General features: G+C 43.1%; 1 protein-coding gene across 3 annotated transcripts in view; it reads right to left on the reverse strand.

Annotated features, from left to right (window-relative positions):
* ITGA6 (integrin subunit alpha 6) overlaps window positions 1–24,845 on the reverse strand; it is an 83,938-nt gene that overhangs the window by 40,541 nt on the left and 18,552 nt on the right. For 2 of the 3 annotated variants that reach the window (XM_037012466.2, XM_037012467.2), the window contains exons 2-6: window positions 8,223–8,347; window positions 6,663–6,742; window positions 5,514–5,769; window positions 3,799–3,930; window positions 546–756 (exon numbers count right to left, since the gene is read on the reverse strand). In XM_037012466.2, coding sequence (XP_036868361.1) covers window positions 546–756; window positions 3,799–3,930; window positions 5,514–5,769; window positions 6,663–6,742; window positions 8,223–8,347 — 804 coding nt within the window. Of the gene's footprint in view, window positions 1–545; window positions 757–1,889; window positions 2,007–3,798; window positions 3,931–5,513; window positions 5,770–6,662; window positions 6,743–8,222; window positions 8,348–24,845 lie in introns of all 3 variants that reach the window. The other variant, XM_073218697.1, reaches the window with a different exon arrangement.

Here is a 24,845-nt window from a genome sequence, read left to right on the forward strand (position 1 = left end):
ATTAAAACATTTTTAAAAAACCAAGATAGCCTGTAATAAATACCCAAAGAAACATATCACAGGTAAGAACTTGAGGCCAGTTCCTCAAGCTAGAATAACAATGCAGAGAGACTCCCAGTGAAGACGCTATCCCCACCCCAAACTGGTACCACCATCCAGGGATTCATGCAAGGACTTTGTCACCAATCCCTACTTTCAAAAGGACATCTTGGATGCTCCAACAGCCTCTTAAGAAACAAAGAACAGAACCATGTAGGTGTCATTTTTTGTGTTAATTTTTTTTCCCAAATTTTCATTCTCATGGACCCATGATCCCAAGACATGAGTAAAATATGAAAACTGAAATGTAATCCTACACCCTGAGAAGGGTAATGAATGTCTGCTGCCAAAATACAAGTGATGAAGATGTGATAGGATAGTAAAGATCTGGCAGCAAAAATATTCTTTGAATCAACTAACCTGAAAGAATGGCTCTTCTCAAGACCTACAAAAATCAAAGCAGCAATGATTTCTTTGAAATATAAAATCACCTAAAACGCTCTTACCCATCTTTGTTAAGGTCCACCACTGCAACATCATAGCCAAATGAAGATGCCAGCCCTTCCCCTTCAAATATGTGTTCAGGGACGAGGTGTGCAGACTTCATGTCTCTTCTGAATAAAACCACAGCTCCACTGTGATTGGCTCTCGGGGCACCAGACACAAAGGTGATGTCATCTTTGGAAACAATACCTTTTCCTGAGTCCAAAGAAAAGCCTAGAAAAACAGAACACAGTTTACATCAACCCTGTATTTCAGGAGGTATCTAACACTGGTGACTCCATCTCTCTCCTTTCCTTTTGCTTCCACCCCCTCTCCTTCTGACCCTCTGTCCCAACTATCAGATTTATAATATTAAAGAGTTACAGTGCTACTGGGTTTGACCCAAGTCCAAAGAAGTGGGCCATTTCATTGCTTTTGTAGAAATATAAAAAATACATTTCTGTGGAAATAGATTAAGACTTTTACAGAAGAGCACCTATACTGTTTAGCATTTGTGTAACTTAAATCACAAAGCATTCATGCACCTTAAGAACCAGTTCAAACTCCATTTTAATACTAGAACTGTGATAAAAAGAGACCAAGCTAGACACTGAAGTATCACGGGGAAATATACACAAAGATACACCCTGACATAGCACACCTGAGTGCCTGTTTTTTAGGGTTCTGCTATAATGTAATGATTAGTCACTCCCATATTTACCAGTCTCCTTGGTAATCAGGCAAGAACAAATGCTAACATCATTAACATACCACAGACAGCATCACCATATGGGCACTTCATTCTCAGCAAAAACATGCATACAAAACCATGAATAATGAGATACAGTATTTGATAACCTAGTATAAACAATAGAGGTGAGCAAGTTGTCACCAATATCAATTACATACTTGTTCAGAGGGCAGAAAATGTTGGAACACCTATTATAAAGCATGGTGTCAGATTACAAATACTGAGATCTGGTGGTAAGCAAATATAAATGCCCACATCAAAACCATTCAAATTGAGCAAAGCTTGCTATATAAAGGCAAGGCAAGCGCAGAATGGTGTAAGTTCACCCTTTTTATTGGGTTTTATTTATGAAAAGCTTCACCACTATTGTTGCAGTTCTCAAATTGTGAAATGAGCTGAAAAACACGATGAGCTGTAAGTCTAGAACAGGGTGATATAATCGAATCCAGCTCTGAATGCCTTCTGGCAGCAGAGCCTCATCCATGGCAGGCTTTTTATGTGTGCTTCACTTGAAATGAAATAGAAAATAAAAAGATTTATGCTCTGTATGGATCAAAAAAAATTTTTAAATGACCATGAGCAAGACAATTTATTTGTCATCTCAGAGGTCACAAACCTAGGTAGCTATTCATCATCACATCAGGGGATGTGTCGGGCTGCTCCCTGGGAGGCTGTGTTTTATAAACAAACTGATCGGGATCTGTATAGGAAATGCTGGTCACAAACAGCAGGCCTGTACACATGCACGGGATGGAAGAGATTGAAGAAAAAGCAATTACGCTTGGTAAGAGGCACCACGGCTACAGTCATTCTCTCTGGATGACGAGGCCACCACGGCAGCCAGCAAGCCACCCTCCCTCTCTGCCAGCTCCAAAACTTGAAGCAGGTCATTTTATTGCTAAAACCCACTGGTGTTTTGAAATGGCAGCATGGGCAGCATAGACAACAAAAATGTAACAATACGAACTTGACTTTCTTAGGAATCCACACACTTTTGAAGAAATCTGTCTAAAAGTACAAATGTGTTTAACAAAAAATATATACTATTTGTTAATGATTCGATAGCAACTATGTTTATAAACTCCATAGGCATCACCTTAAATACCAAAGTGTTAGTTTCTTGACCAGAACCACTAACATCAAATACTTCTCATCATAAGTAACCCCTAAATAATCCATTTGAAGAGAGGTTGCTTAAATATATTCAAATAAAATACTGGCTTGTTGACAATATTTACCTTGAAAAGGATTTTACTTTGAAAAACCGTATTTAATAATTGAGACTGCCAACTGCTCGGCGCTGTGTTCCCCTCCTGATACCGCAGCAGCCACACACCCAGTGCCTCCCACCCCGCCCTGGCCACTTCCACCAGAACTTCTTCCCTTGACTGGGAGATTATTAATTGTGTGACCTGGGAGTAGGCAATTAATCCCCCTAAATCATTTGCCTGTCATCAGCAAAAGAGGGGCAATGATGCTTGTTTTATAATATTGTTGGGAGGCTCACACAAGACCAGGGCAGCAGTTACGTGGGGGGTGTGACCCCCCTGGCCCTGCGGCGGCTTCACAAGTAGGATGTATGACTTGTCTTCTCGCTCCTCTGCCTTCACGTCAGGGTTAAATTTGGGGACGGGGAAGGGTCTGACAAGTTTTTAATTAACAGTGCCTTTCATACACATTATTTGTTGTTTCAGAATATGTTTACTTACATGCGATGTAGAATTATTCTTATATCTATGCCTCTTTTTACCTTTTGTACCTTCCATTATTCCAGTAATATCTCTAGCATATGGTTAGAAAAAACAGGTCCCTAAACAGGTTTAGGAGATTTTTTACATTTTTTCCCAAGAAATGCAAGTAATTATTCTTTATGTCAACTCATACCAAGAATTAAAGCTTTTAAAAGCCTTTGTGTAATTACCGTAATGCACACGAATAATTTAGGACACCATTAGTAATGTGCAAACAAGCCTTAGGAGTTAAGGAGCTGGCACTCAGACGCGATCTGGATGTCCTTAAAGCTGCGTTAGCGGTCCTACTCAGTCTCAGCTGGCAAGCGGCCGTGCCACCGGGGGCCCTGTGACCCGGGGGCCCAAATCCAGGAGTAGGGCCGACCCGTGGAGAACGGCGACCACAAAGGAGGGGCCTGGAGGCCTTAACCGGCCACGTAAGCACCTTCATGGACGCAGCGCACAAGAGCATCTCCAGAAGGAGGCCCTGAAGGCGGAGAGAAGGCAGCTCAGCGCACTGTGTTTTCACAGCTGCATGAGTGGCCTGTCAGGTTACGGAGGCCGAACTCGTTTAGGACACAGACGTCCACGTGGAAGACGGGCAGTCTCAGGGGACAGTGGGCTCCCTCCTTCCTCGCGGGCAGAAGGCAGGGCCGCGAGCATCAGTCCGGCAGCCTCAGGACTGCCAAGCCTTCCATGGCAGCGAGCGCGGCCACAGGTCCCCGGCCCACCGGCCCATCTCGGCGGAGGTCCGGGGCCCCGGGCGGGAGGCGCGGCGGCCGCCCCCACTCCTACCTAAGTAACTGTTGGCAGGCACGGGGACTAGACTTTCGTCATGGTCGCTCTCTCCCCCGACTTCATAAGGCCCATCTTCAAAGATGTTCATGTCAAAAAAAGTATTATTCTTTTGCTCTACGCGAACAATCCCTAAAGGAATGAAATGGTAAAAACAAGAGAATGAAGATGAAGCAAAACAAAACAGATGGTTCCTACTAAACCTTCCTCATGCCATCACTAAGGACAGGAAGGTCTGGGGGAAGAAAAAGCGGAGGAAAGAGGTGACTTCTGAGGTAATTAAGTTAAAAAATCATGTTCATATAAATTTTTATGTCAAAGAAATTTGTTTTAATGATTAAAAAAACAATGCTCCATGTATTTTCATGAATTATCTATATAATACCATGGACCTAGATGGAAAATGAAATGTTTACTTGGTTAACTAAACCTACAGAAAATAATTTTTAAAATCATATAACTGATATGTGTTATCCTAAATCAATTTACCTTCTTAGTATAAAAGTGAAATTAACATTTTGATCTTCAAATCACTTTTACTAAGATTTCACCTTTTAAAATTTTCACAATAACTAAGAAGAGAAGATTTCATACAGTAAGCCCACTGTACGACTTGAAAAATGGTAACACTTTAAGATCAGGTTTATAAAGCAGGTAAGACATGTTTCACACTAAAACATACATAATTGATGGATGCTTTTGTTGTTTTGTTTTATTACATATGGCATCTATTCTTGCTAAAATAAAATTCTTTCTAAATTCAGTGTGTTACAGATCAAAATAACCTGACAAATACTGCTCTGTGGGCCATTCAGGGGTGGGCAGCCAGAGGAAGGAACTCCCACAGTTCCTATGACGACATGCAGAGGGAGGTGTTCCCAAGGGTCACTTCTAATAGGAATTAATTTGGAAATATTTTAATGAAAAGGGGTAAATTTTCCTAAGTTTTCCTTACCAATGAAAATGTTATGACATAGTATTTATTGTATGTCATACAAAAAAGGCAGACTTTTATTTCCAAATCAGATGCATTGATCTTCATTATGGATTAGAGTTAGGTTAATTGTCTATTAAACTCAGAGGTTTTCTAAACCTGCTAAGTTTCTTTAAAGGAGTTAAAGTTTATTACAAGAACTGACCAAGCTGATCAGTCAGAACTATGGGCCATTCTCCTCCCTCCCTCCCTCTCTGTTTTACCAGCATCACAATAGTAATTAAACAACTTTCCCACAAGCTATCTACAATTGCCATCTCAAATGCCCTTATTTGTCATCTGCTTTTCTAATTTTACTGCTTTGATAGCTAAACATGGCCTTTTAACATATAATAAAAGAATTGTCTATATGTGCATAACACCATTTAATTCTGCTCATTTTCAGATCACTACCCTAAAATTAAAACTCTCCACGTCATGAAACAGGCAAATATAGGACAGTTAAAACTACTAATATTAATTACTATATTCTTAGAGACAAAAAGTCAACTACTTGTATTAATGTAAATTACTGGTAGAGAGAAAAAACATTTAAACATACATTTCTACCACTGTTCTTAAAAATCATGTAACTTAGAGATTTTAATATCCTACCCTGCTTCTATAATATACAAATGCTTATAATACATTGTTTTAACTTAAAATGTACTAAATCATTGTGTATATAATAGAAATTATGTAGTTATGTGAATTTCTTTTTCCATAAACACACACGTCATACCTTTCCAGTTGTAAGTGCCTGGGGCTCCAAACACAATGTAATGAAAGTCTTTAGTAAAAGTAGCTGCTACACCTTGCTGGCAAGAACCAAATTTTTCATGGCCTCTCAGTCGGCCATCACAAAAACTCCAATCTCCTCCATCCATGTCATCTTCAATCCTGAGATTCTGACTCAGGACGTAACACCTTCCAAAAATGTCTCGGGATTCCTGCTTTGTATTAACATGTTGCCTTTTCTCATATCGATGAGCACATGTCTGCAAACAGATGGAATAAAGTAGCCCCTTCAGGTCTATGAACCTTTGTTTTTCATTACAAATTGATAAAATTGTCAATAATAAAGAGGTTAATACTAAGTGGGATATTAAATATGTCCTCATCCTGGGGTTGGATCCAAAATCACCAAATCTTCCCCCAAGTGGCACTTAAGAAACTAGCATACAGAAACTAAGATTTCTGTCTTATTCTCATCCAGAGAATAATGGTCAAATTCAAATATTAAATGCCCATCTATAACCCACAGGCAACTTTATTTGTCAATTAACTTGTCACATAAACAATGGAAAATATTTCATTTACTAACTGAAAATGGCTATATAAATTTTCACATCAGTATGTTTGAGAAAATAAGTAATTTTGTACCAAAGGGAAGAATATGGACATATTTCCAAAGAGATCACGCAAACACAGATAACACAAAGACATTTTCCTTTTACACATACTATTACCTTATAATCAGTCCTGATTTATACTCTAAACTCTGAAAATTAAGTTTATTTTAAAAGGCAGAATTATACTACAAGAAGAGATCAAATAATCTCTGTAATTTCACAGGATATCGGCTAACCCTCCACATAACACAGGTTAAAAATACTTAAGGATATTCAATGAAGGTTTATTAGTAAGTTTTTTAGTCTGAAAGTTCTGAAGAAAAGCAAGTTGTATGGCTGCTTCAAAGTGTATCAGGAATCACAGGGAAACTAATCTTTTGATTTCTTCTTGACATCAAATCCTGCTTTAAAGCAGTTCGTTTTCTAGAATGTACCCTCTATGTGGGCTGGAGCTCTGCCTGTTTTGTTCACTGCTGTAAGGTGCTGGCACGCTAACAGGCACTCAGACATGGTGGAATGACACACTTCTGTACACTTACCACAACTTTGCCCCCTGGACCTTGGCTCTGCACGGTGACCCCCATCCACTGATCTTCCTTGCTTTCTGATGAAGGGTCAGCTGTGGAAAGCAACACACGTTACACACACACACAGTTAGAGCTTCAAAGTGACTGGAACAGGCAGTGAACCAATAGATGAACACAAACACAAGAAATGGCTTCTAATTGCCTTGACCTGAATTCTTGCTACTTAGTAATTCAGTTGCTCAATCCAGAGAAACTATTTCTCATCTTAAGAAAATGGGTAAGTGGTCATCAGCAGGAATCTTCCATAAATTTCTTCACATAAAATACAGAGCTCTACTTGGTGGGCCTTTACCCCAGTCCCCAGTGTCCTGAGTACAGAAAGGCATTTGAAAATAGCGAGATGAAGAGGTTGCCCTTCAACATATGCTTCCTACAGCAACAACAGGAAAATCCAATTTCTAGGCTCAAAACTACTAGCCCAACCAACAAAATAGGCCACTTCTCTGCATACTGCCAATATGCACGTAACCGCATGAACTGTTCTTTACTGTTCTTTACTGGAGATGGGAGGACAGGGCCTCAGATTCACTTTGTATCTTTCTATCAGTGCCAAAAAGGAAAGTGATATCTTTGCTTTTATTGCCTTCCCCACAAAAAGAGAGAAAGAGACCACAAAGACCACCACGTGTTCATGTCAGTATCAGTTTGAACCCACTGTGTGACAGACACTATACCCAACTTTCTGCCTTCCTCAGTGAGAAGCAAGGCAGGCATTATTTTCAATCCTGGATTACAAAAAATATGAAAACTAAACAACTTTAAACAGACAGAAGGAAAAAATGCCAATACGTTAAATAAAGAGTGATTATGTCTAGATTACAGTGGGCTTTTTGTCTTTTTCTTTAAGGTCAATTCTGTTCACAAGTTCCCTACAATCAATATATTATTTTCTAATCAGGAAGAAAAAAAGTTATTTCTAAAAGATGAAAATGCAAGAACATAAACATGAATCTGAAAATCTACTTAGACCACGTATGTCAAATTAGGTTTGGCTGGAGCTTCTCAGTACACTAATTGCTCTGCCCAACATAGAGAATCCTCACAAAACAAGCCTCTCTCTGAGACAGTTGGGCAAAATTTACCCATGTCGGCCAGCTCTCATTTCATAGAGATCTGATACTGAAAATAGCCTTTCTCCCAAATATTTTAACAGCAAGTGACAGCTTCTGACTGCTGAGTACAAGACATGCACATTCAATTTTCTTTACAGCTGGGAATACAATTTTTCTACCACCTCCTGTAGAACCACAAAACACCACTAGGTGGCAACATCAACACACGGTCTCAGCTGAGAAAGCAGGCGGGGTTGGCTGGGGTGGACAGCAGGAAAGTGCATCCCAAGGTGACTTAGAAAGCAAATGTCTTCAGGCAAACAAGAAACAGTCAAGGCTGATGCAATTAAAGAGGCCCTCTCTCCAAAAATAACCGCATGTACTCCCTTTTCCTTCTTCGTGGTAAGGGCAAGTAGGGTACAGGCGAGATGGTCAGGTGAACACTGAGTGAAGAACACACCGTTGTTATCAAATTCAATCCGAGTGCAGGGCCCTTCAGAGGTGATGTCACATTCGTACAAGCCTCCTGTTCTGTTGGCCCTCTGCAGCGGAAGGGCCACCGCCCGGGGAGCCCCCACGAGCAACCTGTTGACAAAGCAGAATTTGGACACTTGAGTTTAATGCACATTTAACAGTTCAATTAGTCAGAACCAAGAGATAGTGGGCTTATTCTCTGCCGAGGAGTCTGCTAATTCTTTGCCAGTTTAGGTGGTGAAGGGGAGCAGTCTCTGCCTGTGACTGGCTCATGCAATAGACACACACACAACTGCCCGGGTCAAGCACAAGAAGAAGGGCCTTTGAAACAAAGGGAAAAGCATGCACACATGTCATACTGTCAGCAGCTTTCTGCTGAGTATGACTCTGAAGTTTTAAAAGGCACTTTTTATAAACCTTGACCCCTAAACCTAAGCCAAGGACATATGGAACTCAACAGACAAAACAAACACTGGGGGCAGAAAATGGTCACATTAAACGTAACAAGCAGTAATATGTCAACCTGAGGTATTTCAAGAGTACTTTGACTATACTGTGGATTTGCAGCATATGTATATACCTTTAAATTAATTAAACAAGGAAGCCATCAGGCTGATGTGGCTTTAATACCATGGCAGCCTACATAAGCCAAAAATCTGAACCTGTAAATGTCTCAAGGTTACAAAAACCCTATGGACAATCATTCACAGAAGTCAATTTTAAACTAAAGCCCCAAACAATTTCCTTTCTTTGCTTCCTTACTTTATCTGTAAGAGTCTTTCCCCCGACTCCTGTTGGCAGAGCACCCCCAAACACTTCTAGTTTGGGGTGCCAGATTCAAATAGATTTTTCCTCAAATAAATTCATATTTAAAAATATGCCTCAGTGTATCTTTTAACAGTACTGATTTAGAACCTAACCTTCGACCAAAATACAGTGCCCAAATCACTCTCTTCGGCAGCATGGGCCTTGCTCCTGCACTTCTGGGCACACTCCTCCCAGCAAGCTCCTCCACCATCACTCAGTCTCACACATAGGATCTCGGCAGGATCTGGTGCTGCCACTTCTGTACTAGACATCCTAATACTCCTTCTTCCCACCTCCCTGGGTGCCTGTAAGAGTCCTTAACACCAAGCCACAATCCTTAAAATCTCACGACTTAGCAGCCAGAAGGGATCTTTAGAGACCCACCACTTCTCTGTGGGGTTCCTTTTGCTAATGCTCTTTACTCACCATCAGGTTTACACCATCTTTGGATCTGCCTGATTGATGGGGCAACTAGGAAAAGAAAAAGAGAAAGAAAACATACCTGACAGACAGAGAGAAAGGAGGCTAGAGCGGTAGCAAAGGGCTGGGGCACGAATGTGAATGAACAGCAAACTCCCCACAGAACACAAGCCACTCCTGGCCTTCAGGAAGCCCGCAAAGACGCAAAAGGAAAACAAAACCCAAACCCACAAACGCAACAGTCCCTACCACCTCTGTCTCTGCTGGGATCCCAGTAAAGGATTTAATATGTTTTTAAACCAATGTGACGCGGTGGATCCAAAAAGAGGAAAATATGCTCAGAAAACACAGAGGGGAGACAGATTCTGCCCAGGGAGAGTCAGTGAAGCAAAGTATGACCAAACAGGGCTGGCTGGCGTGTGAACATGAGTCTCCAGCATCACCCTTCCTTCCAGATCCCTGGATGGCAGGCATGGCATGGTCAGCCTCTGCCTCGGAATCCACCCTGCATTCAAAGGGATGGAACAGCACAAGCCGGTGGGAAGGGAGACCCAGCAGGATCAAGGCGGGATCTTTGGTGCCTGCCTGGAACTCCCTGGCAGAGAACAGAGGCAAGGCCAAGGGCTGCAGGGGTCTCCCAAGGGCTGCTGCACACCTATCTATTCCACTAATGTTGGCCCTGATCCCAGGAGCTCCAACAAGTAGCTGAGAGGAGAACCAGGCTAGACAGACTGTAAGCAAGTTCGACTGCCTGGCAGATGGAACCCTGTCCCAGGGACTGGGAGGGATCAGCAAGGTGCTGGGGCCAGAAGCACAGAATCAAAGGACGTGAGTGCTAGAAGCACCAGAGTGCGCATTTAAGTCCTCTAACTTTACAGATGAGAAAACAGAGGCCTTTGGAAAGAGGATAATTACTCTGCCCCCCAGATCTCACAGCTAGTGTGTAGCCAGAACAAAAATTACTTTGGAACAATGCTTTTTCCGTTTGTTTAGAATGCTTCCTAGGAAATAATCCCAGAATTTTAAGGCATTTACAACCTAGCTGAAAGGGCAAAACCTACATAAATAAAACGGTGAAAGAAGAACTGTTCTGTTTACTGACAAATATAAGATAAAAATAAGGTGGAATGAAAGCAGAGTCAAAGCGTTACTGCAGCCGGGTGGGGTGAAGGTCCAGGAAGAGACTGCCAACAGAGGTTACCAGCTCTAGAGGGAAGGCGATAAAGAGCAGCCAGGAGACCCAAGGTCATGACAGTACCTTCTCGGACCACTTCCTCTCCTCCTCACCCACACCCAAGGCGGCCTAAGCTACCTAAAGCAGGTACTGGGCTTGTTATTTCCTGTGTATGCTGCTTGCCCATTCATTCACTTACTCATTCCACAAACATTCAAAAACCTCTTAGTATGAATACAGACTGCTGCCCTTCCCACCTCTGGCCTGAGGGAGCCGGCTCCTCAAGCAGGTCCTTAAACCACAGGGCTGCAGAGGTCCCTGGAGGGCAGGATGGCACACAGCATGCCGTCCCGAGGAGGATGCCAAGACCTGCCTGCGAGGAAGGGGGTCACCTGGGGGCGACTGGAGCCAGAGGCGGCTGGGTGAGGGGCTCGGCCCCTGCAAAGACTGAGAGGGAAGGAGCCAGAGGATGTGGAGGAGTGGGGGTCGGTGATGCAGCAACAGGGGTTGGGGACAGGTGGCCGGGTCTGCGGAGCCCTGCCTGGGTTTGAGCAAAGGGCCAGAGATGCACACCTGCAGAGCCCCTGGCTTCCGCTGACCATTGTACGCTGCCGGGGATGGTACTTCCTGTTGTTTAAAAAGCTGCGGAGATTGTTCCACTTCCATGACGGCCCTACAGAGCGGGCCGCTTCCTCCAGTCCCTTTTCTCCTGGCTGCCAGAGCCAGGCAGGGTGTCTCTCTCCTTGGCACCCTTCATCTTTCCCTGTGCCTCTTGTTCCATGCCTAAGGCAGGCCTTTAACAAGCACGTGACAAAGAGACATTTAACTCCAGTTTGCTAGCTGGTCATAGAGGCTATAGCAACACAATTTCACATGAGCTAAAAATAAAAATGCCAAGCTCTTGTGGAAGTCTCCCATGCTACCTGTGGCAGCCCCCATAGATGAAAGCCAACCATTCAGAAGGATGGCAGCAGCAGGCAGCGCCAGGGAGACAGCACACAGGAGCTGTCACACCGCCTCCCTGCGGGCTCTGCCTGCTCACGCACCCAGCACCACCCTTCCTCCTGGGTGCCTGGACAGAGGGCAAATGAGCCCTCTTGGCACTCTGCCCACTTTGGGTGGAGGGAGGCAGGGGTTCTCTGTGGCCCTTGGCAGATCCTGTCTGTGGCTTCAGGCCCCACAGTCGGCCAGGGAGGAGGAACAGACACAGATCGACTGAGGCGGATAACCCCTGCTCTGGCTGCATTGGTTCTTGGCAACCACGCTTTAGGAAAATGAGGAAAACAATAATTGGGGGACAGAGCTAAATAAAAATCAGTCATAGGAAAGGTAAGAAGACCCCTTCAGAAGGCAGAATACGGTAGCCCCAACCAAACCCTACAATTGGTAGATGTCTTATTCCTCCAGGTAAAAAGACTTTCTCTGGCTCAGGAAATAAACTTAATTCTGCTCAGAACCAGCCTTAATCACAGCCCACTAGCTGAAGCTCTGGCTGACAGGAACAAAGAATCAAAACCAGAGCTGTGCCCAGCCACACAATGACACCACCCCTGGTGCAACCCATCTCCTTCCTAATTTAAGTCCTATAAGGACCCAGGCACCAGTCGAAGCCACTCTAAACGCAGCGAGCTCCTGGGCTAGCAGAGCGAGTACAGCTCCAGGAGGGGCAGTCCACACCGAGGGGACCCTCAGGCCACACCAAAATCCAGTTTCTGCTCAAATCCCGGCTTTCTTCCCATTGTGCCTGTGTCCGGGGGGCGGGGTTCAGTGAGAGCAGCAGGCACTCTCCAGGCACGGCCCGGGGCCCCACTGCAGCTCCCAGGGCTGGGGCGGCAGCTGCCAGGCTGCTTACCAGCCTGTTTTCTCTTCAAAAACAGAGATGGCAGCTGCTCTTGTTACTGATTCTCCCAGTATGCATAGAGGAATTCAGAACTACAGTAACAACCATATTCAAAGTGACAGAGACCAAGGGGTATAAATTATGACCTGCACAGAGAAGCAGTGGGAATTAACAGAATAGGGTGTAGGAAGCCTATCCCCACACCAGGCCAAAAGAACAAGTGTACCAAGGACGGGTAAGAATCTGGGTTTGAAATAAAGTTAATTTAGATTACAATCACTTCTACTGTTCTGAAGCTATACTGACATAAAAACTGCCCAGGGAGTCCAGCAGACTCGAAACCCATGTTTCAAATACAAAACTCAAAACTTGCAAAACAACGTCACCTTTAAAGATAAGAAATAAAATTCGAAAGAGTAAAATAGAATGTAAAAGGCTAACTACACAAGTGTGGTATTACTGAGGTTTTATAATATAAATTCAGGTCATTGGAGTCTAGATTAGAATTCTTGGCAAAGATTCAGGCCCCACTATCATGCTATTAACCACAAGTTATTTAAAACTTCTTTAAATAAGCCACACTCCTGGTTCCTACCATCAAGGCCCCCCCAAACAGAGCTAACATACTTCTGCAGAACTACTTCAACCAAAAGTTCTAAATATTGGGTCACTTTTAGAACTCTAAAGACAATAGCAGCTTTGCTTCATTGTCTTTGGCAATAATTCATTTCCTCAAGGATTAAAGATTCTGCCTCTAGCTATGCAACTTTGTCCCAGGAAATGTGAGATACTGCTTCATTAGAACAAGGACACTATTATTGCTTAATTTAAAACACAGTCTTCTTAGTTTGTCCAAACCAAGCTTTAAAAAATTAGAAGATGGCATTACAATGGCAGTTATGTCACCTTAACATTTAGCCAACTTCAAAGTCAACTTTAATTTTTGTTAAATAAGAAACCAAAAAGGAAGAAAGAACTTATGGTGGGAAGCCACAGATTCGAGACTTATCACAAGCCCCCTCTCTGGGAAAATACTTTTTTTTTTATCTGGATTTACTTATCTAACTCTAGATGTCATGCTTGTACTTCTGTTTCTTGATTTATCAGCTTTAGGCAGTAACTGTTGACCCCAGACCATGAAAAGGTGATAACTTACACTACTTGCTATTTTTCCTCCTGCATTTAATAACTGTATTGCTTCAGTTCTTCAAGTTTTAAATAATCTATTTAAATCTCTCTTTACATCAGCTTCTGACAAATTCCATTCCCCAATTGGTGAGACAAAACTACCAGCACTCCAACCTTTTTTCCCCAAACTTTCCTCTTGGTTTCTCCAAGTCCTATACTTTTACACTATTATCAGAGCTATTATTACCACTCCCATTGTCCTGGAACCACAGTTGGGTCATCCGGTCTTTTATGTAGCCAGGTAAATATTATTCAGTGCTGAACCAAACTGCATTGAAATTATCCTCCTCCTTTCAGGAACCAGAGCAGAAGCCCTTGGCCTCAAAGAAAACTGTTCCTAGCATCAAAGTCAAACAGATCTTTCTTACATTCTAGCAATGGCTTGATGCACTTCACATCTGGACCATGACTTTTGCTTTTCTTGGTGGCTCTTTGCTTTTTTTCTTACACTGTTTGCTTTTATGCTAGCCTCAATCATTCGAAGCTCCCCATCATACCTCATATTAAATCAAGATCTCTTCTTTGCTCAGAAATCCTTCCCAGAGTCCCTTGGCCCCCTGCTACTACACAGACGGACTGCTCTGGGCCTGCTCTACAGGGCCATCTTAGGCCTGCCCTTTCCTTTCTTCCTGGGCTCATCTGCTTTGACCTGAGAACCCATGTTTTCCTCTTACTTGATTCTCTTAAATATCATCCTTTGCAACAGTACCTGACAGGCAAACTGATTCCCTCTGTATACAAACTGCCATTCTGCTCTCACCCTTAATTGATAGTTTGGGTGTAGGACTGTAGGTCGAAAACCATTTTCTTCAAAACTTTGACATTACTGCTGCAATTTATTTAATATCCAGTGTTGCCAATTAAAATTCTGATGTAACTCCAATTTTCATGTATTTGAAGGCAACTTTTAGGCTCTCCACTTGACCCTAGGTGCTCTGAACAGCATGACAGTACATCTGTATGAGAGCCTTTATTCACTCCACTGTGCACTGCATGGCCTCTTTCGTCCGTAAAATAAGAACATTAATTTCCAGGAAACTCGTATGGCACATTGATCACTTCACTTTGCCGCTTTCTGTTCTCTTTCTGGAACCTCTGCTAACTAGTCAGCTGTTGGACCTCCTGGAATTTTCTCTCATTTTCCTTCCCTCTCTATAGTTCTGAGGTTTTAACTTAATCTTCTAGAACTTCTAACTGGAAATTTTAAATTTCAGTATATTTGCAATCTTCAAAAGCTCTGATCATGCCTTTTCCATAACACACTTTATTCTTATTTTGTGGATTAACACGTTTCCCAAATCCTGAGCTTTTTCCCCTCATTTCTCCTTCTGTTCTTGGATTGTTTCTTTCAGTTTTTCTATTGGTTTACTTAAGCCATTCTCTTTTATGCTTCTAGCTTTCATCACACGGCTAATCTTTGGTTCTCTGGCTTTGCTGTTATCTAAAAAGTTCCACCTGTGGCTCAGTCTCACCCTGAGCAGGAATTCTGAAAGGGAGTTCTGGGTGGGGTCTGCTGATGGTAGGAGTCACTTTAGGCCGAGTGGGTAGGGAGCTATTGTCAGACTGCAAACCACTCTTCAAATGCTGAAGAAATGGGGAGAAAGACTTGAATTCTTGAGGTACCAGCATTCACACTAGAAGCCCTAGCTTTGCCTTAAATTAAAAAAAAAAATGCCATAACTGCCCTGTCTGCCTCTACAATGATCCATTCTTTAGTTTTGACCTGTAATCAATTTAAGCTTTGTAATACATGCACCTGTCAACATGCCTGTACCCCTTACCCTCCCCAGAAAAGTGCTATGGGATTTTGTTTTGTTTGGGGCCAGAGTGTTAAACGCCAGCAGCCTATATACTCTGTACAGATGGGGAATGACGGTATCATCTGTGGTCCTGCAGTCAGACCTTCACTTCGAGATCCACGCCTCATTCCCAGTTCCTGCCTTACCCTGATGATTCCAGGGTTGACACAGGGCAGACCACCTCCCCCTTTCCCAGGTCCCTGCATGATGTAACTCCAGATTGTGGCTCCTTCCCTCACTAAGGTCAGAAGGCCAGGCCCCATCTGCTGTCTGCCTTTTAGTTATTTCTCAGCCATCTGAAGCCTTGCACCTGAAGAGAAACCTGTACAGCTAGCCAGGCACCTCGAACCATAAGTCAAAAATCCAGTCATTTCTTGAAGGAATCAGATTTTTATCCCAGCCTTATTTCCTTACAGTTTGAAGGTGATTGTTTTTCTTCCAACTGTTACCACATATCTTCTTACTACCACCCCTCATATACTATGTATGCCTACATACAAGACTCCTTGCATGGAAAAAAAAATTAAAGGCTTTTTGGTCAATTTATATGTTTAAGTTTTTATGAATATAGATGAAACAGTCAACTGACATTTGATCATTTTAAATAACATATTAAACATTCATTTAAAAGTATTTTCATTTGTATTTCATGAAGCAATTTTACTCAAACTCCAAATGCTTCTTTGACATTACTTTCTGAAAGCAATGTCTAACCCAGTTTTCCAGAGCACTTCTGGGACATTTTAAGGATTATAACAACATGTAAGACTTACAATTAGTGTCAAGTACTCAGGAATTATTAGTAAATGTGAGCTAAACTTGCCTCCTTTACATCAACTTATTAAAAATATTTTAAAACTAAATTTAACCTCTATCAGCATCCGCAATTATAAACGCTTGAGGTCCTTTTAGGCTAATGTGTTTGTAACAATGGAAATTTGGTGTTTGAAATAATCAACAGAGCAGCTGTCATTGGTGAATGATTTCATAAGGGCTCAAATATAAGGTGTAATCATTTGGGGATGAAAACAGATCTTGTATCATATTCAAGGGTATAAAGAAAACAGCACTTCAAGACCCTCACATCTGAGAGCTCTCTATGCTGCTGACAGGCACCTTAGGGAAGGCCCCTGGGTCACACCCTCTTTCCTTCCAGAAGGTCTAGGCCTTTCCACACAAAGGACATGTCCTACTGAGTCCTTTCTGGCAAGACCATCCACAAAGTGGTTAAAGCTTCCAGCCCCTCAGCTCAGCTGCCAAGAGGTCCAGGTTTCTCCAGGACACGCCTGGTTCACACCCACTATCCTGGGCCCTCTTTCACTCTCAAAAATGTCCGGTTTGGTAAACAAATTGTGCAGTCACCCCAGCCTCAGATGTAAACTAGCAATGAAAATTGACTAATTCAACAACTTGATTTAAAAATACTATGCTTGAAATTCCAGCTGTGTGGTTCGACTTAGCCATGGCTTCACAGGCTCTGGTGAGTTCTTTTGACCTGGGAGGCCCTACAATCAATCTCCACATGACCAGGGCAGCTTGTCTGGTTAGGAAAGCTCTGTATGAGAGCCCCTCTTCCCCAGGCAGGTAGACCCTCCATGTGTCCACTGACAAAGCACTGTCCAGCCCTCTGGCTGGAGGGGAAAGCACCTGCTTGCCAAGTACCAGCTGTCAACATGGAAGGTCCACACCCCTCCACCCTCCAACCCGCCCCTCACCCCTACCACCAGCCAACCTCTAGCCTGCCCAGGGCTGGGTTGTGTGTCCTTCCCTCCACTCTTTAGTTAAGGATCCTCCTCCCACCCCTTCGCCACCTGAAGAGAGGTAAGGGGGCATTAAAGCTTGCTTGTCCCTGTATCTGAACTCAGCACCTCTGCCTCTGAGTCATATTCCTTCAGGGCCTGCTTCTTTCTCCTTTGGAACCTGAAAAAGCAGTCAATTATCAGACGAACACCCTGTCTTAGGCTCTCCAACCAAAATATTTAGTTATGGAATTTTAAAAACTATTTTCCTTATGGTAACTGGTTATTTGGAGATCTGAAAAAAAAATCAGAACTCTGCACTCATAAAAATTTACATCCAGCAGTAGTGAGCTATGCATTAGCAAATATTATAGTTGATGTGTCCTATTTTATCAGTCCTAAAGAATCATTTCAAAACTGCTTCATCATTCAAAACCGGAAAGGAAAACTAAATATAAGTATGTAGGATAAAACTCTAGTTCTCCAGAAGTAGTTCAGCTAAGGAAACTCTCTTCTTTTTCAGGGAAAGTCACTGCTGTTCACAACCACTCGGCAGCGCCCCACTGTCTGGTGGGTGTCCAGATACGAAAGCTCTGCCCTCGCCAGCCTTCTGCATAAGTAGGGGCTATGAGGCATCCAGAATGAAGCTCGATAAGTCTTGCTGTCACTAACTGCAGATTCATCCCAAGCTCCAGAGCAGGCTCCGGCACACGGTAACATGCAATGAATATTCACTGAAGAAGAATCACAGCTCAGCTCAAGGTACGATGTGTAGGAGCCGTTCTCCGCTGCTCTGTGATCAGCAAAGGAAGGACCAGAGGTGGTCACTACCGAGTGACTAGGTGGCAAGCCATCTATGCAATGAGACCTTGAGTTTTCTTTGGCTGCTGTACAAGTTACCTCAAACTTAGTGCCTTAGAACACAAATTAGCTTACACTTCTGTAGTTCCTAAGTCCAAAATGGATCTCATTGGGCTAAATAATCAAGATGTCAGCAGTTCCCTTCTGAAGGCCCCAGGGAAGAATCTGTCTCCTTGTCTTACAAGCTTCTAAACTGCCTATATTCCTTGACTCATGGCCCTTTCTTGCATCCGCAAGGCCGGCAGCAAGAATATCCCAGTCTCTCTTGGGCCTCCTCCTTCCGCATGTGAGGACCTGTGATTATGGCAGGACCACCTGGGCCATTCAGGCTCACCTCCCCAATCTTCAAATCAGCTGTTTAGCGAACTTTAATTCCCCTTTGCCACTTAACCTAATACAGGTTTGGGGAGTTAAGACCTAGCCTCCTTTGCAGGCATTATTTGGTCATAGCAGGAAGCCTAAACTGTCTCCTTCTTATTCACATTAAATTGTACTCAGATATTGAGAACTTGAATTTTTGACGACAGCCTCAGCAAAAACATTTTAGGTTAAGTAGTTCTGAGAAACACACCCTGGGTTTAACCCTCTCCCTCACTCTCAACCCTTCAATTGCACTGGGCTTCTTTCAAAGCCCTCAACCACCATGCTGCCTCTTGTCTCAGGACCTTTGCACATGTTCCCCTCTCTTCCCAGAATCCTCCTACTGATGCTTTGGGTCACTGCTTAAAAACCTTCCCATACCTTCCAGAAGAGGTCAGGTGCTACCTCTTGTCATTTCTCATTTACCTTTCCTTCACAGCAATGACCGTCGTTAATCATTACATGACTGCCTGTGCAGAGGGTCAACTCTGTGGGATCAGGGGCCACATCTGTCCACTGCTGTATCCTCTAGCACCCAGCTGGGTCCTTAGCACTTGAAGGACACTCAACAGGTATTTTTAACAAATGAACCACGTTTGTTATAACAATGTACATACTTAAAAGGCAGAGTTCACTTTTAATAATTTCAACACAGCAGATTTAACCTCTGAGAAACCTTCAACCTTCAACCTTTTCTACAAGTAGCCCTTTAAAGGAAAAGGAAAAGGGGGCACTGCCTGCTGATGCCCACACCCTGTGTCCTCAGGCCTGACACCAGCGAGGCAGACACTCCTCTGAGGACTCTAATTCGTTTCTGAAAAAATGTTTACTTTCTGTTTGTACTGTGATTTTTTTAATGTATGTAAAAGTTAAACTATAACTGATAACATGAAACTGTTTTAAACCGAAAAAACGTTCTGCCTTGGAACAAACCTCAGAGTGAAATGACGTGGAAACGCCGGCTGCCAGTTTGAGCAGCACTGTTCAATCACCAGTTCACTCCTTCAGCAGAGGTTACGGAGCTCCTTGATGAGTGAGAGCTCTGCCCTGTGGTGTGACTGGGCCACCTCCTCTTGACCCACTGGAGAAGGCAGTGGTTCTAATATCCAGAAATTTCCTACCGGTAAATGCATTCAGAAGAGACACAGGAACTGGTCTCAAAACAGAATGCTTAGCAACACCTTGTACAAACAGCGAGTCTGCGTCAACCAAACACCCCCACCACGTAGGGCTTAAAGCCACAAGAGGGGCTCAGAGATTTCAAAATGTAGCTTTAGGTAACATAAATGCCCTTATCTGTACCTCATCCACTGTAACACCAAACACCAAAATGAACTCATTAGATGAGTTTTGAGAGAAAGCTTTAGAAACTTCTACTTGTCAAATGAAGTTTGAACTTTGTTTTTGGTTTTAAACATGCAGATCTGATTCACTGCCTTAATGTTTTTGAAGGTCTTGATCCATATGGGTGTTCCACATGGCTACCTACAGATGAGAAAATAGGAGAATCACCCTATTCCTATATAAGGGGTCACCAAACAGGAGCCAGTCCCTGTCACTTTCCCCTCCAAGTCCTACTTAGACTTCAACCAGACCCTCTGAAGGTCTCTCTGTTAGCACTTACACGCTCTGCGCATGTCAGCCAATCCCCAGAGTGTCCCCAGTCCCCAGTCCACCCTACATCTCCACCTGAGCATCACCTCTGCCAGGAAAGCCCAGCCCTTTCTGCCTCCTCAGGCGCTGACTGCCACACGTACTGTCCCTGAGCCCTGGCACCCCTTTGGATGCACCCACTGTTCACCAACCCCCACCAGTCCCTGGTTTCCTGGAGGAGCTCAAGGAGCTCAGCTTAATCTCACTGAACCCTTAATGTTAGGGAAACAAGGATGGAGGTGCAAAGAGGACCTGCCCAGGTCGCATGGTCAACTATGCAGCTTGCAAGTAACACCTTAAGAGTCAAAACAATGAATCTCCTGGAAAGAGGAACTAGATGGTCAGGAAAGCCCGACAGGATACTGACTACATTCCTCCTCTTTGTGAACGAAATTCTAAAACCACATGTCATTACATCATTTGAGAGGAATCCCCAGAATATCGAATTCCTCCACAATCTTGCAGTGAGATTAAGTGCTGGGGGCTCCTCTTCACTGTTAGAGCTTTAAATGATAATTCTTGGAGGAGAGTACCCTTTTCTCCCTCTATTTAACTGAGTGTGTCCATTATCTGTATATTCTTCAAGGTTAGAACTGTGTCCACTATGATCATTCCTATATTGCCCCACAAGAGTTTTCCACTGTGTGCTCACTTCCTTTACTGAAGAGGAGAGGGGCTGATAAGTCTGACTTTCCATGTCTAGTTCAGTTTTGACCCCCTAACCCTGTCCGATTAGGCACTAGACTGGGCTGGCCGTTGGAAAAAGGGTGGCAGGGTCTGTGAGCCATCCAATACTTGGCAGATTTATCCTCCTCCCTTACTGGCTGTTCCTCTTGTACCAGATCTTAGACTCCTTCCTGGTATCCAGCTAGACTCCTGTCCTGGGGCTGGAAACACCTGCCATTAACAGATGACTCTCAAGACATCTCTTACAGCCCAGACCTCTCCCCTAGGCCCCACACTCAGACACCCAGCTGCCCATTAGATTTCTCCACTCAGCATCCACATTAATATGTTCAAAACAGACTCAGCTTCCCCAAACACCATGCTTGCCACAAGCCTTCACTATGCTGGTGAATGTATACTATCTGCAGGGTGCTTGGGCCAGAAATCTAGGAGTCATCTGTGATTCCTCACTTTGCTTATACCCCACGTCCAACGCATCAGTACCTTGTCTCAGCTCACCTCCTTTCACCCTGACCTACTTCTCAGCAGCTCCTTTGCTATAAGGGTGGTCCAAGCCATCAGGTTACACTTGGACAACTGTAGTATCTTTCTAACCAGTCTACCTGCTTCTACTCTTGTCCTACCACAGCCCACCCTCCCCAGGCAACCACTTTTCTTTCTACAACTTAAGATCCCTCATATGACTCCTTTGCTTACAGCCCTCCGATGGGTTCTCACTAGCAGGAAACTCAAATTCCTGCCATGCTCTACAAGGCCCCATGTGAACTATTCCTTCTCCGCCTCTAGCCTCATCCCCGCTCAGGTGTGCACTTCTGCCACCCCAACCTGGCTTCCACCTCAGGATCTCTGTGGTTGTTGCTTTCAGTTAGAACACGTGTCCCTCAGATCTTTGCTGCATCCTTCACATATCTTAGGGCTCAACTCAAAAGTCACCACCCCAGAGAGGTCCTTCCTTGATCACCCTAGCCAGAACTCTCCCGAAGTCACTCTCCACATTCACCCTATTTAATAACCTTCACAGCCCTTATTCAGTAGCTGAAATTACATTTGGTTGTTTGTGTCAACTGCCCATCTTTCCTCCACCAAATGCTACTGGCTCCGTGGGTGTAGCAGCTCTTCTCTTGCTCTCTAGCTCAGGACCTGGCAGAGCCTTGGCGTTCAACACGCAGCTTGACTAGATCTACCCTAGGCAGATACTGCTCATGCATCCCAGTATTTTTCTTAGCAAGGGAGGCAGCAAACCTAAGTAGGAAGCAAAGTAGTCACATTTGTAGGACACTAATTACAAAGTCCTTCATATATACTTTTATTCAAATGCATCAGCAATCTGAGGTGGGTATCTGCATCTTAGAAATAAACAAAACCAACCAAGTTATTGCAACCTGAGCAAAACACCCTTGGAAACTACAGTACAAGACCTTCATAGAAAAAGTTAGTTTCAGTGATTGTCCAGGCATTTGAGCAGCTTCACAGTTAATTTGAAGAAGCTACTTAATGGCCTTGGAATGTTGTTTAAGCTAAATAACTAGTCAGAGTGAATTCCCACGTTCACCAAATTTACTATCTGACTTAAGTAAGGCTTCAAGGCCAGTATCTTTCCCACATGCCACACTCTTTCCCCTACAGCTGGGGCCATCCCACAGCCATCTGGTCACACCCTAGCCATCCACCAGGATGTGCCCCTACTCCCCTCACTCCCAAGCACATGAAGACCCTGGCGCCTTTGCTTACTTACATGTTTCCTGCCTTCCTGTCCCTATTCCACCAAAGCTCTCTTCACCAACAATTTCCAAACTCCAGACCCAGGATTTATATAAAATTTGTCTTTAAGACTCTGCACTCAAGTTTCACCTCTCCAAAGTAAATGTCCCTGGGCAAGGACTTCTCCCAGTTCCATTTAATTAGGCTATAAACTCCTTGAGGGCAGAATCTGGTCCCATTTTTTGGTAACCTCAAGGGTATTTGGCCAAGAAAAACCACAGCCCTATTTAACTAACTTAACTGGCTGATCCAGTTGGGCAATTATGAGCTAAAATTCACAGTGGAACAAATCTGTTCACTTCCTAGACTCTGGTCTTCATGTTTACACAGAATGGTGATGAAAAGATTGAGGCTCCTTTTTCTCTAGAAACTACAATCTCACTTTCAAAAGACTAGATTTCTAATAACTTTCCAAGAAACCACATGATACATATACAACTTACATGCATATTACATACAGCAAACAAGCTATTGTTAATAATGCACTGACACCTATCAGCTCCTATGCTCTTGTAATATATTAGATATATTAGACACACAGCTATGAGCTCATTAAGTAGACACGGTTACCACTACCCTTTTACAAATGCAGATGCAGGTTCAGAGAGGACAAGTAACTTGTCCAGTGTCACACAGCTGGTAAGTGATAAAATAGGAGCTATGCCCACCACTCCCTCCTTTTGTCTAAACCATTACACCCAAGTCTCCATTCTGCTTAACTGGATAACATCACTAAAACACTTTGATCTATCACCTTTTTGAAAAAGAAGTATTTATTTTGCAAGAGTGTGGCTGGCTATAATTAAGGTCTATAAAGCGTTTTGAGATCAATGCCACAGGGGCCAAAGAATATGTTGCCTTTATGTGGATCACAAACCAGTAATCTTATCCTGACCTTCCTAAAATTTCACAAGAGACATTTTGCATGTCTCCTTAGAGAAACATGCTGGAACTAGACCCAGTTTCCAGGGACTATGAAACTCCTGTAACGTTTTGTGCCTGAGGGTTCCAGTTCTTACCTGACTCAGTACAGTTTACTAGGGGTGTGTCTGACCAAGAACCAAGGAGCTCAGGCAATAAAGGAACGCCCAAAGAAGAGCATGTTTTTATTATCCACAACGTTCACTCCTCTTTCAGCTCAGAAACCTCTACCATCTACCAGAAAAAAAAAAATTGAAATCACAGCATTAATTTCATCTATTTAAATGGGATGCCAATAAGAATCATCAGATCAGCAACGTGGAGAAGGGAGCGGGGAAGGAACTCTGGTTCTTCCCTGGTATCAGTTTTTGGACTGACCTTGGTTCAACACTTGCTTCAAAATAATTTCAAGGAAAAACACAATACAATTAGCACCCAAAAGGTAAAAAAACACAATTGGACACTGGCGAACATTCAAAATTCCCAAGAATTTCAACTAAACCTGATAAGTATAGGTATAAATACATAGCCAGTTCATTTTAAAAATAAAATCAGTCCTTGAAAAGGGCTTTTTCATCTGACCAAGCAACTCATTGCCTTGAAGACATCAAAGAGATATATAAAAGTGCTGTTATCTACTGCAGAAGGAAAAATGAAAGTCTCTAAACAATCTTGTTCTTTCAGTTTTACAAAGCAGCTGCCAGACCTTATTAAAATGAGGCGTTTGATCTGTCCTGTGCTTCTGACTTTCTAGTTGCAAATCAAATCACATTTGTCCTTCTAGTGAACTGTCCTTTCAAGGAACCATCTAAGAACCTGCATGAACAGTGAGCCCACCCTTCCATCCTTGACGTTCGCACAGTACTTGGCACGTAGTAGGTGCTTAGTAAATTTCTATAAAATTAAGTTTATTTTATAATTAATTGATCGTGTTTAGTAACTTTAAACTCGAGTATATTGTTACCTAGCAGGTTTTTACATGACAAGTGTACCGAGCATCAATATTACCAGTGCTAACTCTTAACAGAAAAAAAAAGACTCGTTTCTTAAAAGCTGTTATCAAATAGCTCATTTGCGAAGGAAAAGAGTGACTTTAATTTCCAGTTTTCAGTAAAACATTTTTAATAAAAACCAGAAAGAGAAAGGGTATATTTCAAAAGCACACACCTGGTAGGTGGTCATATCCATTTTACTACTTCAATAACGTAGGAAATCCAAATTTCTCTCTGTTTTGAAAAGGATATTAATATGATCACACAGTTCATTTTCTAAGTGAGATAACTGAAACAACAGGTTTAGTAGCTCTGCCAGAGGCTGCTGGCTGCTGCCCAGTATCAATTCTCTCCTTTTTCCACAGTAAAAGAATTTTTAGCTGGGCATAGGCCACCCTCAATAAAGA

This window comes from Manis javanica, chromosome 12, assembly GCF_040802235.1.
Source record: "Manis javanica isolate MJ-LG chromosome 12, MJ_LKY, whole genome shotgun sequence".
Taxonomy (NCBI): Eukaryota; Metazoa; Chordata; class Mammalia; order Pholidota; family Manidae; genus Manis; species Manis javanica.